Source organism: Diuraphis noxia, unplaced genomic scaffold (genome assembly GCF_037042655.1).
Source record: "Diuraphis noxia isolate RWA-SAM2 unplaced genomic scaffold, SU_Dnox_SAM2 contig0002, whole genome shotgun sequence".
NCBI lineage: Eukaryota > Metazoa > Arthropoda > Insecta > Hemiptera > Aphididae > Diuraphis > Diuraphis noxia.
This window is the reverse complement of record NW_028301712.1, coordinates 40,583,867-40,602,521: the sequence shown is the minus strand read 5'-3', so window position 1 is coordinate 40,602,521 and position 18,655 is coordinate 40,583,867. Positions and strand designations below refer to the sequence as shown.

At 32.3% G+C, this 18,655-nt stretch overlaps 2 protein-coding genes across 4 annotated transcripts; one reads left to right on the top strand and one right to left on the bottom strand.

Moving 5' to 3' along the window:
- Nucleotides 1–706: 706 nt before the first annotated feature.
- On the top strand, nucleotides 707–4,140 carry Achl (La ribonucleoprotein translational regulator Achilles). The gene has a single exon (XM_015512215.2). The coding sequence runs from the start codon at nucleotides 1,315–1,317 to the stop codon at nucleotides 3,217–3,219; it is 1,905 nt and encodes a 634-aa protein (XP_015367701.1). The 5' UTR covers nucleotides 707–1,314; the 3' UTR covers nucleotides 3,220–4,140.
- Nucleotides 4,141–8,232: 4,092 nt separating this feature from the next.
- On the bottom strand, nucleotides 8,233–18,256 carry Trpm (transient receptor potential cation channel, subfamily M). 3 transcript variants are annotated; one of them, XM_015512213.2, is made up of 25 exons: nucleotides 18,019–18,245; nucleotides 17,822–17,862; nucleotides 17,570–17,679; nucleotides 16,860–16,942; nucleotides 16,607–16,781; nucleotides 16,338–16,551; nucleotides 15,973–16,266; nucleotides 15,750–15,906; nucleotides 15,505–15,652; nucleotides 15,259–15,442; nucleotides 15,055–15,185; nucleotides 14,185–14,312; nucleotides 13,940–14,123; nucleotides 12,934–13,123; nucleotides 12,662–12,873; nucleotides 12,415–12,600; nucleotides 12,136–12,357; nucleotides 11,890–12,047; nucleotides 11,637–11,827; nucleotides 11,387–11,568; nucleotides 11,136–11,321; nucleotides 10,167–10,523; nucleotides 9,477–10,108; nucleotides 8,639–8,867; nucleotides 8,233–8,578 (listed from the first exon to the last, which is right to left on the bottom strand). In XM_015512213.2, exons 3-25 carry the CDS (start codon nucleotides 17,597–17,599, stop codon nucleotides 8,453–8,455), a joined length of 4,599 nt encoding a protein of 1,532 aa, XP_015367699.1. In that variant the 5' UTR covers nucleotides 17,600–17,679; nucleotides 17,822–17,862; nucleotides 18,019–18,245; the 3' UTR covers nucleotides 8,233–8,452. The 3 variants fall into 3 exon arrangements, with proteins under 3 accessions (XP_015367699.1, XP_089074920.1, XP_089074921.1); XM_089218794.1 differs by having other exon boundaries at nucleotides 15,750–16,266; nucleotides 18,019–18,255; XM_089218795.1 differs by lacking the exon at nucleotides 17,822–17,862 and having other exon boundaries at nucleotides 15,750–16,266; nucleotides 18,019–18,256.
- Between the last annotated feature and the right edge of the window lie 399 nt (nucleotides 18,257–18,655).

The window sequence follows — 18,655 nt, the reverse complement described above, 5'->3', positions numbered from 1 at the left end:
ATACATTTTTATTTCTTATTGATATTGAGCGCACGCGTATCTTCGGGTATCATATATTATTTACCTGTAAGGTTGTGTATATACATGGGTTGTATAATATGCATATTATGGTTTGTGGCGACCACGACGTTTGTTCGAATAATAATAGTATATTATATATACCTTTAGTATGTATAAATGTATAATAAAGGAGATAATATAGAGACTCGATCCAGGCGGCCACCTTCACACCCAAGGTCCTGGGCACACACTCTCGCTCATACACACACACACTTGCAAACACTTGGATATTACATGTACATTAAAGTCTCAATGCCGCGTTGTCCGGAACAAGGAAGAGAACGTGCGCGCATATTATAACGACGAGCGTGTGGGACAGTGCGAATCGGAAGTGAAGTAAACAACAACGCGTAACCGCCACCGCCGCCGTCATCGAGAGTAAAAGGCGCAAATCGGTATACCGCACACACACACGCACACACACCCCACACATCGTGTACGTGTGCGCGGGATAAAGCAGACTCGCTCTCGCTCTCGCTCTCTCGCTCGCCGCGCGCACGGGACAACACGACACGACAGCGGACGGGCCGACGCGCGGCGTTTCGCCGACGGCCGCGGTGGGGGCCCGGCGACATTGAACCGCCGGCGGTCCAATAACCCTGGACGGATCGGCGCACATGTTATATAAGCAGGTGAACGCCGCGGCAGCGTTTTAGTTGATTTTTTAATACGTACAGCCGTAGATTAAATACGCGACCCGTCGCCACCGACACCATAAATCCCGCGCTGCCGCCGCACAGACGACCGCGGACACCGACCGTCGACGCCGCCGTCATTGAACTAGCCCGCACAGTCGCCACCTGAAGCCAGGGGTGCGTCTCGTTCGAGTAATTTACACAGTCGTCCTGTCGTGTGCACAACGATTTTTCGTACGGACTGTGGAGGGCGTGAGTGCGACCGCCGTCGAAACAGAATAACCCTATAATAATACAATATACCAACTGCATAATTATTATTATATAGTATTATATAGTGTTTGGGGGGGGTTGCCGCGCGCGCGTTTCAGTGTGAGCTCTTGTGTGTTACTTTCGATTTTTACACGCGTCGACGACGAGACATAAGACGCGTGCGTTTTGGAGAAACCCGTTCCACGTGCGTGTGTGTGTGTTCGTGTATTAACGACAAGTGCGCGTGTGTCTGTGCGCATAGTGCAGTTTGAAACATATACCTACCTTTACCTAATATCAAGTATTCGCGTTTCTACCTCCGCCGTCGAGTGTTCCGTGTGATGTGGTGAATGTTCGCGCGCAAAAGATGGCAGCAACGATCGCATCAACTGAAACGGAACAGATCAAGCAAGAGATCGCGTCCGTCGTCGAAGAACAGCAGCAACAGACTCCTGCAGCGACTACTCCGTCGACAGTTGACCAAGACTTTACCGAAGAGATCGTAGCGCCACTGCCCTCGTCCAAGACGTCCGTAGTAACCGCCCCGTTGCCGATCGTCGGCAAGGCATTCGACTTAAAGCGCGCTAGCGTATCGTCCGTGGACAGTGACATATCGTTGTCTTACGACGCGGCACCATTTTACCCGCGTTCACTGAGCCAAACAGGTGGTATGTCATCGGCCAACAACTCTAGCGGGTCCGGCACCGATGACGGTGGCCGGCACCATTCGGTCGTTTCTGCTACCGCCATCAACAACACGGACTCTTCCGATTCGGCGTACGAAGGCGGTCAGCTCAAGTCCGGCGACGAGTCCACGCCGTTCGTAGCGCCAGACGAAGAGACCACCAAGCGTATACTTGACCAGGTGGAATTTTACTTTTCGGACGCGAACATCGTAAAAGACGCGTTTTTGCTGAAGCATGTCCGCCGCAACAAAGAAGGATACGTGTCGCTGAAGCTCATCTCATCGTTCAAGCGGGTCAAGCACCTGGCCAAGGACTGGAGAGCTGTCGCGTACGCCATTACCAGGTCGGAAAAGCTTGAGGTAAACGAGTCCGGGACGAAGCTGCGGCGCAAGGAGCCGCTGCCCGCGTACGACCAGACTACTCCATCCCGGACCGTCGTGGCCATTAACCTGCCCGAAGAGAAACCGGTGACCATCGAGTCGGTGGCTGAATTATTCCGTGGCTGTGGCGAGATCGCGCTGATCCGCGTGCTCCGGCCCGGCAATCCCATACCGTCCGATGTCCGTCATTTCGTTAACAAGCACCCGGAGATGGGCAGCAACGTGAGCGCGCTGATCGAATTCGTGCGCACTGAATCGGCGCACAACGCGATGAGCAAAGATTGGTCTGCGGAAAAGGCCAAGGACGGGCAGTCCATGTGCGTGCTCGAGCTCAACGCTCCCGCGTCCAAGAAGAAGGCCACCGCGGCCGCCAAAAAGTCGCCGATGAACCGACTGTTCGACTCGGAGTACTCGTCGTCGTGCCAGAGCGGTTCGGAGGCGGAGGACAGGCAAAAGATGCGCATGCAGCGAAAGGTGTCGGCCAACACGCTCATGCGGTCCGACTCGTCTTGGAACCAGCGCAGGTGGTCCAGGGACTCGGGCACCGACAGCTCCGCTTCTGGGTACTCCCGACGCGATTCGTACGTACCGCCGCCGCAGCATCACATGCAGCAACCTGGCGACTACGGTCACAACAGGCGCATGTCGACCGGCTGGGACTCGAGCTCGGAAAGCTATTATTCGGGCCGATCGCGCTCCAGCAGCGGCGTGTCTATACCGGAAACATTCGGAATGCGTCGCTTTTCATTGGCCAACCGCGGCCCCGAACAGCAGCAGCAGCCGTGCTGTTGTTGCGGCCACAACCAGCCGCCTCAGCCACAGCCACAGCAACAGCCCGTGGCCATGCGCAGGCACTCGACACAGGACAACGGACACCACTACGACATGAGGCGGTGCAGCAGTAGCAGCAGCAGCAGTGGCGATATGATGATGCGCAAGGACTCGACATCGGACTTCTGTTGCGGCAGTCAACCAAGGGACGGATTCCACAACTGGTCGCGCAAGAGCAGCTCTTCGTCGATGGGCGAGGGCGGCATGGGCCGGCGTCTGTCCGTCGACTCCGATTCATCGGGTGGCAGGGGGCGCCGTCCCAGTTTGGGCCTTGTGACGCCGGACAACGTGGTCAGGATGCCCAAGGGCCCAGACGGTTGTGGCAGCCGTGGTTTCCAGAGGGAGCCGTTGTTGGACTCCACGCTTTACGAATGAACAGCTGATCGACGACGAAACGATGATAGATATAATTAAGAATAATATTATATTACGATTAATATTAATTATTATTATTAATGTATACGGTAACGACGTGGATTTGAGAGGCGCGAAGAAAAAAAATTTACAAAAAAAAAAAAAATTATATCGATCTATATAATAATATAATATAATAGGTATTTCTAATATCTGATATAGGTATAATATATGATTAGTTTTTAATTTAAGCGGTTTGGATATTTAGGTACTTGTAAAATAAAAATAAATTTAAGGATCAAGGGCGACTTCCCTGCCGTTTAATCAGCAGTAGGGTCCATATAATGTATAATTTATTTTTATGTCATAAACATGCCATAATAGGTAATAATATGTGTGTAAATCGACAAATTTTATCGGCTGTACGATTTCATTTGTCGAATGCACGCGTCATACCTATATTGGCATGCGAGTATTTTTTTATTTTATCGTTTATACTTTGTAGAAGTCGAGGTTTAGGTACTTTTTATACATATATAGTATAATCTACCTACCTCGGTGGTTACAGGAGCTTCGATTCCGCGTTAATTTATTTAATATTTATTATGATAGCATAATACCATACTACATTCATAATATGTTTATTCAAATACCTATATATTTATAAATTATTTATTTGTATTTATTATTTATCAATATTATTCATTTGAAGTTAAATAATATTAATCTATTTATTATATGATGATATCATTATTATTATTATTTTGTCGATGTAGGCATTTAATTTATTAAGTTATTATTATCGAAGTATAATAATATGTTACCGGTATATTTGTAAGACCATAATATGTCGTATTATACTAATGACGTATTTTGGTTTATTTATTAATATTTATGCAAATAAACGCAATATATATATATATATACTTACATACAATAGAAGTTATGTTTTATGTACCACAAAAGGCAGTTTTGTAATCAGATATTTTCTCAAATTTTTAAGACGAATCAAAATCTAATAACAATTCGAGTTTTGTTGTTCGGACTCAGTTCATCCGTGCTCTTTAGTACTGGTATAGCTCGTGAAGTACGATGACTAACAACTGCAAGCAGCGTACTATGCAATTTTATTATTATCGTCTTTACACATTGTCACGTGACTGATGACTGTTTAAATGATAAGAATTCAGTGGAAGGGTTAATTTACAGTCACGCATTCAGTTGTATCGACTGCCGGAGTGCCGGCAGCCAAAACAATTTCGTTTCCATCACGAAATTCCACAAAGTATTAGGTGATGCTTGTAATAAGTGTGTACTTTGTGCACGCCAGTTAAATCGGTGGAGAATTACAAAATCCAGTCCATATTTTGAACTTAAGTTTAAATGCGCAAGCGAATTGAAATATTACAATATTAAACATAGTTCAACAATGCCTCTCATTCTTTTGACGACCGAAAAGTATACAATGATATAGTGATTTATTTATTTTACTGATAACATATTATAATATCAGTCTTCGGACTTCAGATAAGAATAAAAGACATCCATTTGAACAATTTTTAAATTTTTCATAGTTTCTAGCTTAATGTTTTGCCGGTTAGTCTATTACACCGATCGATTTAATTTTGCTATTTACAATTAATAACATAAAACCTAAAACATATAACATAAAACCTACTCTGTCTTATTTTATTAATGGAAAGAATTATAAGATTTATGCAACTACGAATTACTGTAAAATTGTTTACATGAATAACTATATAAACCAAAACTCTAAACTTAGTCGAAACAGTTCAAACTATATATATGATCCTGTACTATACAGTATAGTTATAATTCCAAAAAAATAATACTTTTGATACTCTACTATCGTTTGGGACTTGCAATTTTACATTTCACCAATCGCTGTAATTTTTGTAATATATATAACTGTTTTAAAAACACGTGCTTATGCGTAAAAAATGTTGACACCTAAGACCTGCAGGCAGTGACGTACTAGCGGCCAATGGGGGGAGGTTGCTCTCCCCGAAATTTTTATAATGCGAAAACTAAAATTTAGGGTGTCATGTCAATTAAAAATAATAACACGAATACAAATTAGTAGTTTATTAAAATGTATGATACGTTTTGTTATGTTCAGGTTTCAGGTCATCCAATATGAAAAAAAAATTTAATTATCCCCCCTCCCTCGAAGTACAGGTCTAAGTACGCCACTGCCTGCAGGCCGCCAGGTACTTCTATATAATGTAAGTTTGTAAAAACAATGGTTGATGGACGACTATGGCAGTTGTCTGTTGTACTTAGTTTCAAGTTATTGCAGTAAATAATTTAAAGTTTGTAAATGAAAATGTTGTAAATTTAATATTGTATTATAAAATATGATTGTGCTGATTGCGTAGTGAATTATTTTCAACATGATTCTTGTGGGACGGAATGGCCGAGTGGATTCTCGCCACACGAGCGGCCATCTAGTTCTAGACAAGGGAACACTGACACATATAAAAAGATCACCACAACACAATTCCGTAGTAAATAGACAATAACATAAACTTATGATATTATCTATCCAAAAAAATTCTGCCACTCGGCTAATGAATTATAGATAGATTATAATTATTTTATCACTCCAATACTTTACTTTAACATCCATAATATAGGGGTTATGACAAAACTTATAAAACAAAGTTTGAACAAAGTTCTTCATAAGTTGTTATTATTTTATTAACTTTAGATATTTAAAAAACATTTAAAATAAAAAACATAATTTTCTTATAAAAGTATTTGAGGTCAAATTCTGATGAAATTAAATACATATTTAAATATTGAATAACGTGTTTTAGTTATCTTGTAATAAAATTCAAAAATATTTTTTTTGGAGATTTAAAATGTTTACCTTAATGTAAATTATTATTTATATTTTATTGTATGACATTTTCAAAACACTTAAGGGTGGTATAGTTCGGTATGCGTTCTACTGGTTTTGCCGTTCTACATTCGATCTACGTTTGGTACGGGAATATTGGACAACAATAATCTGCCTCGTTTTTACATATATGATTTCGGTGTCCAAATTAAGGCTGTCAGACAACAATATCGACACGAGCTTACAACAAATTTTTTCATTTCACTGACTTGAACCAACGTTGAATCAGTGAGTTGACACTTTGTTAAATTGTTAGAGGGTATCCATACTGGTGGGTTTCCCTCTTCATATCACTCACGTTATGTTATTTATTATTTATCAAATTTACTTATTGTATATGTACAATGTACAAATATTACAGATTGTAAATATTCTATTTTATCTAATAATAATAAAAAAATAAAATAAAAATTGTTAACTTGTATTTATGTTTGTATTGGAATTGCTCACACAAATGGCAATGGATCGGACAGGAAGAGAACAAGAAATGTGTTACCGGCTGGCTTAATATTTTCCGAGTAGTATGCCCAACTGTTTGGCCGAAGGAAGTATGATAGGGGTAGATTATTAGCTGAGGACGGTCCACCCTCCTTGACAGATATAAATGCCAATAATAATATTAAAAATAAAAACGACGTATGAAGAACGCACATCGAACCAGAAACTTTTCTGTAAAGCGCAAACCGAACAAGCGCCCACTTAAGTTGATTCTATGACGCTATTGCTTAATAAATTTATTATACGTACCTATTCACACTGTTCAACGGTAAGGCAGTATTGACTCAATATCATATAGATACATGGTATAATTTTCAAAATATTTTGACTGTTAGCGGTATTCATAGATATTTTCGATTTTTTTTCAATAAATATCGATAAAATTTTTTTTACTTGGTTGAAAAGCTCGACAATGAATGATTATTATAATACAACATTCTGAATACATTTCTATCAAAACTATTTAAAAATATTATTCAAGATAAATATGATAAGCACAACTTTTATAAGCTATAGAAATATCATCAAAATTCTTCAAAATCACAAACATATTTTGCAAATTTATAAAATATCCAGTTTTTATAGTTGAGGCAGTATTACTTTGAAATTCTTCATAAGTATGTTGTTTTGATAAAAAAAAATTTAAAACATAATATATAATTACAATTTTTTTCATATAGGTAGGTAGACATTAAAATTTGTACAAAATGTTATTACCTAAATTAAGAATAGGTAACAATTTTGATTATTTTGGTTGTAATTATTCAAAAATATTATTTAAGGGGACTTGAAACTTGTTTGTTTTAGTGTATATTATATTTTATAAACAAAATTACATTTTCAAAACATTTAAATTAATTTTAAGGTATTGCTTGTTTCTCATGAATCATAATTTTATAGTTTTAATATAAAATATAAATCATATATACTATTATAATAATTAAATATTAATAATATAATAAAGGCAATGTTTTTGGAAAAAATTAAATCAACTTACCTTAGTCAGTACTAATAGTAAAATAAATTATTTTAACAGCAATATAAATATATGCATACGTTAAATTCAAATTTAACATTGTACATGTTATGTACTTACAGTAGGTACATATTACAGAAGAACAGTTACATTTTCCTCTTTTTGTTTTCCCAAATTATTAAGAAAAGTACAAGAAATATTTAATTATTATCTCCCAAAAGTATCAACAGTATTTAGTTTCCACCAGAAAAGATATTGAATTTAAAATTACACAATAAATTGTGTATACTGTACTCATGCATAAAAAAAAAAAAAACACTCATCATTGTAAAATCAAAACATTCATCAATCCACTCAGAATCTAAAATTAATATAGCAATGTTGATTTAATTTGAAATCAATTTAATCCAAAAATAATGAGTAGCAAATTAATAAAAGAAAAACAACAAATTTTATGTCGTGACCAAGAAACAATATTTTAATAAACTAAAATTATTTAGATAAAATAGCCTATATTTAAATAAAAAACATATTTTAATGTTCTATTATAGACTGTGCATAGAAAAATGTATATAATTAAAATTAAATATTGTTTAGAATTTTTTAAACTGTCATTAAAGAAAAAAAAAATGCGGAATAGGTAGGTAACTATAACTATTTGTATATATATTACAATTTTTATGAAAAACAATAGTGAATAATAAAAAAAAAAAAAAAATAATAATACAATAAAATTGCCCAATTTTAAGTACGCTAAGGTTTTGAATCAGAGCCCAAATAAATAAAATTGATAATATAATAATTAATGAAAAAAAAAAATTCTCTACTCACTATTTGATTTAAACATAATATTTGGTTTAATCATAATTTTTGGAAGACATGCTATTGAGCGGATTATAGGATGTTGAACTTTCCGTCATATTTATAGTGTTGGAAAGTGGTTCACTTGGATCTATATCTGTACGTGTTCGTAGACGGATCATCTGAATTCAAGTAACATATTATTACTGTTAACATCATAATCAATACAAAATATTACTTACGTGATCATTGTGGGCAATGATAGGTATATCAATTGTATTTGAAGTTTTCTGTTTATGTTGTTTTATTAAGCCTTCCATTAGATGGTAATCATTTTCCTCTGCATCTCTAAGATGTTCTTTTTCTAGGTATCTAGCAATTTCTGGGTTTGACATCTCTGATGCATGCCTGGTACGGGGTACTGGTGTATTTCCTCGATTTGGTGAAAGGTCACAATGTGGAGATAAAAAGCTATACAAACAAAAACAACTAATAAAGCCACTAGGCGTTTATAATTCACCATTCTGCAAAAATCAATTCATTGGGAAATAATTATGTTCCTATAAAGGAATACTGTAGAATTCTTACTGTATTAAGGATATTATACTGTATGTATAAAGGTTCTTATTGATGAAGGAAATTTAATTATTTTTGGCACATATCAATTAGAATTAAAAATTAAAATAATTATATAAATTCTAAAATTGATTATGGTTTAAATTGAAAAGGTGTAAAACATGCCTCAAAATTTTAATTCATTTTTTTGAAAAAATATATCACATTTTATTTCATTCATTGTTATATTAATTTTAAAAGCATCATATTATTATAGAAACATAATTGATTAGTAACTAATTACTTATTTGAAAATTTAAGACGATTTTAACACATTTTTAATTAGTTTATTTTTTAATGATAAGCTTAGAATAACATTATAATTGTCATCGAACAGTAATAATTTTTTAAGTTACATTAACTTCAATATAATTTTTTAAAGTTTAGACAGTTTCAATTTAAAATATTAGAGTAATTTAGCTTAAAAGTAATGGTATTAAATATAAATAAATACTTAAAATTTACCTAGAGTAAACTTGTCTGTTAGGTGTTGGAGGAAACACTTTGATGAGTGGCTCTACCCAAATTGTTCGATCTACACTTGATCTAGCAATAGCTTGATCACCACTATCACATTTATAATCAATATCGCCACTATCAACATCATCCACTTCTTTGCTGTTAAAATCTGGCGATAAAGTACTTTCAGTATCAAATTTTCTATCTGCTGTTCTTGCCGAATTGACTGACATGCGGCGACTTTCATAATTGTACAGTTCTAAACCAGCTTTATCATTAAATGATGGAACACCATCAAATTGTGATAATAAAAAGTTACTATCAGAAAAATTTGGTGGGCGTTTCTCATGAAATGAATACTTTTTTTTTCTGCGATATGCAGAAGGTAATGCATCTGAAATATCTGATAGTAAATCAGATCGTTCACTAATACATCTTGTTCTACCAGTTATAGGAAGAATTTTTTGATCAGAATCAAAATCTGGTTCATAAGAATTACTTCTTTTCTGAGCATTGTCACTGCTACTACCACTATCTTGGTCACCATTTTGTGTTGCCATGAATCGATGTATTACACCTAAAGTCGACAATGTTTGGTCCATTAAGTCTTCTATTTTGTGAAGTCGAAATTCTAAAGCCTAAAATTATCTTCATTATAAATAAATAAATAAATTAGAATTAAAAAATGTATCATACTTGTACTGATGAGTTTTGTGAGTTTTCCTTCTGGTTAATATCATCTACTTTTTGTTGTATGTTTTCAGTTTTTTCTAAAGACATCTTAATTCTTTCTTCCATAGACATTTGTACTTTGTAGTCTTTTTCACGAAAATATCCTTCAACACATTCCTCTTCAAAATCGTATAGCTGTTCTAACTCCTCATTACCCAAAAATAACTTTAAGCCATTGTCATAAGTCTCTTGAATGCCTTGAATTTTTCGACAAAGATACTTTGCTAATAGGAAAACATGACAAAAAAAAATTAAAGGTGGAGGAAGTGATGGCTTTTGTTCATACTCCATAACAACTGTAAATCTCTGGAACATCCATACCTAAAAAAAAGTATTACATCTAATATCTTACACCAAACAAAGTTCAAAATCTTAATTTTCAGAATAATATTTTAAGAGCATGCATTTATAAAAACACACTTAAATATTAAGTGGGTAACCAACATAGGTACAATATTTTATTTTTATAGCAGTAATTTGTGTAGTTAAGTGAATTAATTTATGTACTTTGCACTAATTAATTCAAGGATTCATAATCTTTCTAATGAGATGTGAAATAATTATGGTTACTGGTTACCATTGTTGCTTTAATATACCCCTCAAAAAATTTATGTAGAGTACACTAAAGATTTGAGCCCGATAAATGTACAGGTGAAAGTAGTTACATACATTTTAATGAGTTTTTTTACTTGTTAATCTTTTTTAACATTGAAAAAAATCGAGTGACTCTTTATTTTAAATGTTTTTACAAGTGAAATAAGTTTTATTTAGGTAGCCAGGGTAGCCAATACGACTATAAGTGCAGACATGATATTTTAGTTTATAATCTATTGATCTATAAATACATTAATTTAAAAATAAACAATTACAGTGTTCTGTGTTACATGCTAGTACACTGTACACTTACACAAGTTATAATTGTTTAATAATTACCTGATGAGATATAGCATTGATATCATTAAAAATGTTGTTGAAAACCGCAATCAAGAGATTAATAAGTAAAATATTGGCAACTAATAAGTACATAGCCATTACTAGTGGTGTAACCCATCTACCAGTTTGGCAATTTGGCATGCCGGCTGATTCATCACATCCTGGATATATTTGATCAGCATACACCTAAATAAAATATAATAAATTATAAAAGTATTCCTATCAATTTTAAGTAAATTGTTTTTAAATACCTCTCCATACAACATAAAATATGGTTGTAAAAATATTTCTCTAATTAAAATCCATTCTGGATCAGAATCAGGGTATAAAATTGATCGTCTGCTTACTCCAAAGCTCATAAGTACTACAAGTAAAAGCACAACAAAGTAGAGCATATTTTTTATCATTTTACCCATCATTGTAACTAGTGGTCCTAATAAATAAAGAAATATTCATGAATAAAGAATATTAGAATTTCATAATTATTTAAGAATTACTAACCAAGATATTTATTAACACCAAGTATATTCAAAATTCGCAAATACCAATAAATAATATCTGTACAGAACATAACTCTTCCAATGGCCTGTGATGATGGTTGTAATCTTAAACAAAGTCCTGTTAAAAAAAAAATAATTGCTGCAGCATCACATGGATTCCACATATTCCATGCCCAAACAGAGAATTTATCACTAAAAAAAGTTTTTATATTAAGTTCAAGTACAAATTTTGTAAAATTAATTTATAATTTTACCTAATGCTGGTAGGTTCTGATGAAACTATTTCTCTAATTTTTTCACAACCAAATGTACATATATATGCAATTACATACAATTCTTGCCAAGATGGATTTGATTCCATCCGAACAAGTACCACATATGTAAAAAGAACCAAAAATACAAAATATGCAGCCTGTAAAATCAAGTAAATTTGATTAGCACATAAAATTAATTAGCAGTGTATCAAAATTATCATGCTGCAATATATTTGTAATACTAACAGAATTCGCCAAAAACTTTGTTATTGGAGCAGTGTAAAATTCGATGATCTTGTGCCGTAAAGGCAATGGTCGCTGTCTCTTTAAATCATAAACACTATATTCGTATGATGGGGTTACACATTTATGTTCATAATCAGAATGTTTAATTGTACCTCCTATTGAAGCACTTGGCAACATTGTTCCATTTTCAGCTGTTTCATTTTCTTTGGCTGATGATGCACCCTTAAATTGTATTATATATTAATAAAAATTATAGAAAAAATAAATTTTAATTCATACATCTAAATTTGTCTCCACAAGATTTAAGTGTGACCGATTTACACCCCCTTCCACACTTTCATTTTCTTCTTCTAATTCCAATCCGTACAAATGTTCTTCTTCAGTTTGAGGCATAGACTGTAATTCTTTTCTAGATTTAAATTCCAGCCTAGATATATATGGTGGAAATAGCAATCCTAATAAAATCTATAATAAAATATTTTATAAGAATAATGCATCTTTAATTTAGTATGAATATTATTAATACCCTAATGTTGGTATTTTTTCTTGTTCTCAAACCTCCCATCCATAGGTCAGCGAGTATTATTTGGCTACAAGGGTGAGCAAGCAAAGCTCTATGATTTGCAGCCACGGCTAAGCTAAGACAAGTTTGACCACTCCAATTTTGTAGCTCAACCGTCAGCATTTGTTGGGCTTGGTCATCATCTTGACGATAACAATAATCCAATAACTCAAGTGCTAAAATTATATTTTATCAATTTGATTAATTTAATTTAATTTATACATGTTGGTACATACAGATATCTTCAAACACTTTGGCATAATTTCGTAATTCATCATATATTTCTGTCTCTAAATCATCTTCCGCTGCTTCGTGTGCCATGGCTTTATAAAGCTTACAGGCAGCAAGTGATTTAACTAATGCTTCTTCCCCATGCTGCCACATTAATAATGCCATCTCTTGACGCTTAGTTAACACAGTCCAAATCTAAGAAATAATTTAAAAATCAGACTAATATATGTAGAAAGCTATTTTATTTTAAAACTTATTAAACTTATTAACTTTTTATTAATAATGATTAAAAATGTGAGATGTAATTCTTAGAAACAATTAAATAAGCAGGACTCTAGATATAATGCACTCATATTTTTAAAAATTATTAATCTTAGGACAAACAAAAAAATGAAAAATGATATCAGGTTAAGAAATATTAAAATATAATATTTTCTGAATGATAAACATGTAGATCCAATACAAAATGTTTATTATGTATATTATTAAAAGAATGACTGAGATTTTTCCAGATGAAACATTGACAAGTCTTCATATGAAAAAATAACTATGTAGGTTACACCAGAATTAGAACTCTTCATCCCTTGATTAAATTATTAATCAATAGTCAAAATACATTAAACTAATAATAAAGGTTCCAAACAGTATTTATACTCGTAAAGTATACTTCAATCAAAGCCTTTGTCATTCATGCTAGACGCTAGTCTAATATGAAATACATCTTTTATTAAAATTAAAAATAAATGTTATACTGTACAATATGTGTTATCAAAATGTTTATATTATATTTTGTTCTAAAAATTAAATGTTCCCTAAAATAATCTAAACTCAATGCTAATAGCTATCTTACTTGATATAAATACATAGTTCTCAGATATTCATTCAAACAAATCAATGTTTTTTTTATACAAAAACCAGAAATTTATACAAAAAGTTCTTTAATTGTTTAGTTAAGAAATAAGAATGTAAGGATATTTTTAATAAATAACAAGTTAACAATAAATCACATACTAATAACTCATTAAATGGATATTCAAAAAGACATTCTTCTTCAGAATGTTCAGAATCGGCTAAAACACCCAATGTTAAATTGTTTCCATAGTAACGTGTAAATGAAGCACTGTTTCTGTGCGTATTGTTCAAACGCCGTGTTTGAGCATACATTGTACGGAATTTACGTCTGGTGTATTGAGCTCTATTTAAAGAATGTATATCAAAAACAAAATTCAACAATAAAAATAAAATTTTAATTCTACCTGTATGCACCACCCATTAATTTATTAATTACTAAGCCAATGTCATGCAATGTATACATATAACCTTGAGGAATATGAGGTCGAACATCCCGTAATATATATCCTAATGTATTAGTAGGTCCTTGTTTCTGAAAAAAAAAGATATTAATATGACTATATAAAATTGTTAATGCGTATAGACATTTATTTATAATTTATAGCTAAATATAAAACTAATTTATCAATGTTTAATAAACATGTAAAATTGAATAACTACATTATATAGTTCACCAGAATGCTTTATTATTTTAGGACAAAACAAATTAAATACTTTTACATATAAAAATTGGTTTAAAGTAACATTTAACTTACACATTATTTCATTATTTAGTATTTAAATATCTAATAGTTATGACACAACTGTTAAAAAATAAAATTAAAATAACTATTATTGAGGTAATGTACTTAATTTGACATTGAACATTTAGTTTATGTATACAAATTACTTTAAATTAGTAAACTACTGGTGTATAACAAATTACTTTTAATGTATACACTGAGTTATTGTAAATACAGATTTTGTTTTCCATATGGGTGGTCAACTCTGTTTTCCTTTTTTTAAATTTAACTAGCATAAAACAACAGAATTACAGTGGAACAAAATGTATGATGAGATTTAAAAACACCTTAAAAATTATTTTACTTTATTAAGAAAGCATTCCTAGTATCATCTTTATATTTTTAACACCAATACATATATACATTTACAGCACAGATTTTATTATGAGGATATTGTAATTTTAATAATAATTTTAAATTTCTTTCAAATACCGATGTTTAAATTAAATATGATGCGAAATAAATGCATGCAAGATATTCAATGTAACTTACAGTGTTGTATAGCTCTTCAAGTCTAGAAATAGATAAAAATTTCTTCATACTAACACCATTTTCTAACAACAATTTAACAAAATCAATTCGGTCATGTTCTAGAGCTTGCATCATAGATTCCTCTAAAGCACCTACAAAGAAATAACATGCATTATTACTATTTGATTCCAGATTAAATTAGATATTCAACATTTAAAGACTTACCTTCTGGCCATTCTTGTCCATAAACAAATATTTCAGATCTAGCTATGTCTACACGATTCCATGTCAATGCTAAACTTAACTGTTCTGATGGAGATAAATGTTGGCTCTTAAATAATGCAGTTAATATAGTTTGATCTAATTCCTGTGACTTTTCTTGTCCATCGCCCATTCGGAAAATAGTTATCTATAATTCAAAGAAGCAAAATAAGTTTCATAACTTTGAATAAATCACAATTTTATAAGTACCATATTTTTATGCCTTGTACACTCAATAAGTTCTTCATATAAGCGTTCAGCTTTGTCTTGCCCAACTTCAAATGTAATTTGTATAGTATTTAACAGGTATTCTTTCATATTTTCTAAAACAGTTTGTCCGCCACTGTCTACTGCATATCTGATTCAAAAGGTATAGGCCACCTTTTTCATTTTTATCTAATTACTAATACTTAAAAAGCAAATAAAGTAGATTTCAAGCTATGATAAGTTTTTACCTGTGTGTAAAAGCTAATAGATCAGCTGCTCTGCCGGAACCATCACAAATAACCACCGGTACTGGAGGAGTATCTGTAACATATTCTAACACAGCTCTAATTGTATGAGTACCTCCTTCAATCACTAAACAAACAACAGGAGTACTATAATGTGCGCCTGTAAAAAAATAACCCTTAAAATATTTTTCAAAACTATATAGTAATTTATAAATGATAGAAGTACTTGGATGAAGTTTTTGAATTGAAATGTATTTTTCCAATTTTTTTCGTAATTCAATTTCCGCTCCATAACGTCCCGATGTGCCATCGTCCACCAAAAGGAAATATGTATGTCTATTATTTAACACAGCTAATTTAGATCTAGGTGATGATATAGAATGGTAAGGAACATCCTTATTATGACCAATAAGTTCGTGGTTGTTTTCAATAATACCCCATGGGGCTATACCTATAGATACAACTCTACCCGGGCGTTGTGAATCGAGCAAAAGTGCATCTCCCACTTGACGAGTAACACCTAAATATACAATTATACTTATATAATATACTACAGATATAGTTAATTAAAAAAAAATGTTTTAAAATTACCAGTGTTTGTTCCTCCAGTAAATACCCAAGCACCAGTTGTTTTAGCTGCTTTTAACAACCCTTTACGTAATACCTTTTTTAATTTGGGCTGTATTTCAAAATTGGCTTTTCCTCCTTGAATAGTTATTAATAATTTTGGTAGTTCTAGACCCCACTCTCGATTAAATAAGTGCAGTATTGTTTCTGGTCTAGTGTCATGTGACAATCTAACATACTATAAAACAATTTCTCAGCCATCATCCATGCTTTTTATTATTGTTTTAGTTTACCTGTGCTTTTGTAGGATGTGGGCCACCTTGAAACTCAATTGTTCCATAGGCATCTGTTGCTGAAACTACGGTATGTTTTAATGAAGACCATATTTCATTAGGATTGTCAGGGTCTAACTGAACAGAGCCACTTCCTCCACCACAGTGGAATGTTAATGATAGCCCACAACTGCATCTATAATTAATATTTTAATTTAAAATTATTAGAATCAATAACAATAAATTTTACATAATAATTATTGCTAAAAGTTACCTAGTCTTATCGTTATTGGAAGGAATAAAAGTTACACAATCTCTTTTTTGAAATAATGCTTCAACCCAACTCCGAGCTTGCCTCTAAAAATAAAAATTGTAATTAAATACAAAGGTATTTTTCTCAAAAAACTATTATAAAATAAATAAATTACATAGAAAATATAATGTATTTATAAATCATCTTACAAAAAAAAAAAAAAAAAATATTAATGGACAGCTAAATATAACAATTTAAAAAATAAATAATTCAAATAACTGTATGTTAGAAGTATTTCTGCAGATAAATATTTTCAATTGGTAAATAATTGCATATATTCAATCTATAAATGACTAATCGTTATACCTATTTAATTTAAACGAAATTAAAATAGAGATAATTAGTTATGTAAATATAGAAATGCTTTACAATTTCTTAGAAAACTAGATATTTATTAATTACAATTATGTAACAATAATATATTAATTTATAATACATTTTTATAAAAGAAGACACAAATAATACAATACTTGAGTATAAAATATCAACTTAAGAGATAAGATAAATTGTAAATGCAAATAAATGTGATATAATACATTATTAGGTACGCGACATGTGTTATATTATGCTAGCTAAAATACAAAAATATATTTTTTACAGTAATACCTATTATAGTTTTTGAATAATTTCTATATAAATACTAAATATATTATAACAAACAATAAACTTACTTTTTTGGATTTGTTTATTTTTGAAATCATACTGACACTTAGTAGCTCTTTGTTTGTTAAGGTTATAACATGCAGAATTTAACGTTTCTACCATTGTCGGCCCAATGAATCTGAAAAGGAAGAAGTTAAAATATAAAGGCATCATCTAGATTTTTACAGTAAATTAATGGCATTGAATGAATAATGGTTAATTATTATATAGTTTAAATTGGTAGGTACATTGAATAATTAATACATTTTAATGCAACATACCAAATTTAATCTGGTCCTCTGGATGACTAAAACACTAAACACTATGAAACACAAATTACACAAATTAGTGGTTAATTACCATGCATTAAACAATAGTATAAAAACAAATGCTAAGCTGACATTGTCAGGTGAATTAAAAAAAATAATCTTACATTTAATAGTGCTACACAATATTAATACCAATAATCATCACTTACCTTAACATTTACATTTTGGAAGATTTGAAAATAATTGACTCGAAAAAATTTATGAAATTTAGATAAAACAATTTAAATTCTAAGCCTAATTTTTAACCCATTGTCATTTGTCACTACCATTTTATTTAGAATTGACCATTGAGCATGATTGAAGATTGAAGCATTCATAGATGATAGGACGTAGACGGACGATCAAAATAATTGAAACCTGTACTTTTAGTACATTAATTTGTTTATAGATAGCGCTAATAAACATTAAACATTTCAGAAATAGTTCCCATAAAAAGAATTTTTTTACACCGCAAATTCGCATATTTTATCATGGGCATACTGAAGAGGACACATACCACAGAATAGATGTATCTAACTATGTCCTACGACGCATAACGCCATAACCACGGGCACAGCATTGTCTCTGTCCTTCAAACGTACAGCATTGATCATTATGTCACTGTCATAAAACATTTTACGTTCAAAATAAATAAATAATCTATTTAAATATTTAATTATAATTTTTAATAAAAAAGGAATATTATTCTAGGGCTTCACTAAGTCATCCAAGGGCTTTTTATTTTTTAATGTAGTTATATTGAAGTAAGTTGGTCTGTGAGCATATTTTTAAAATATTCCATCTGCA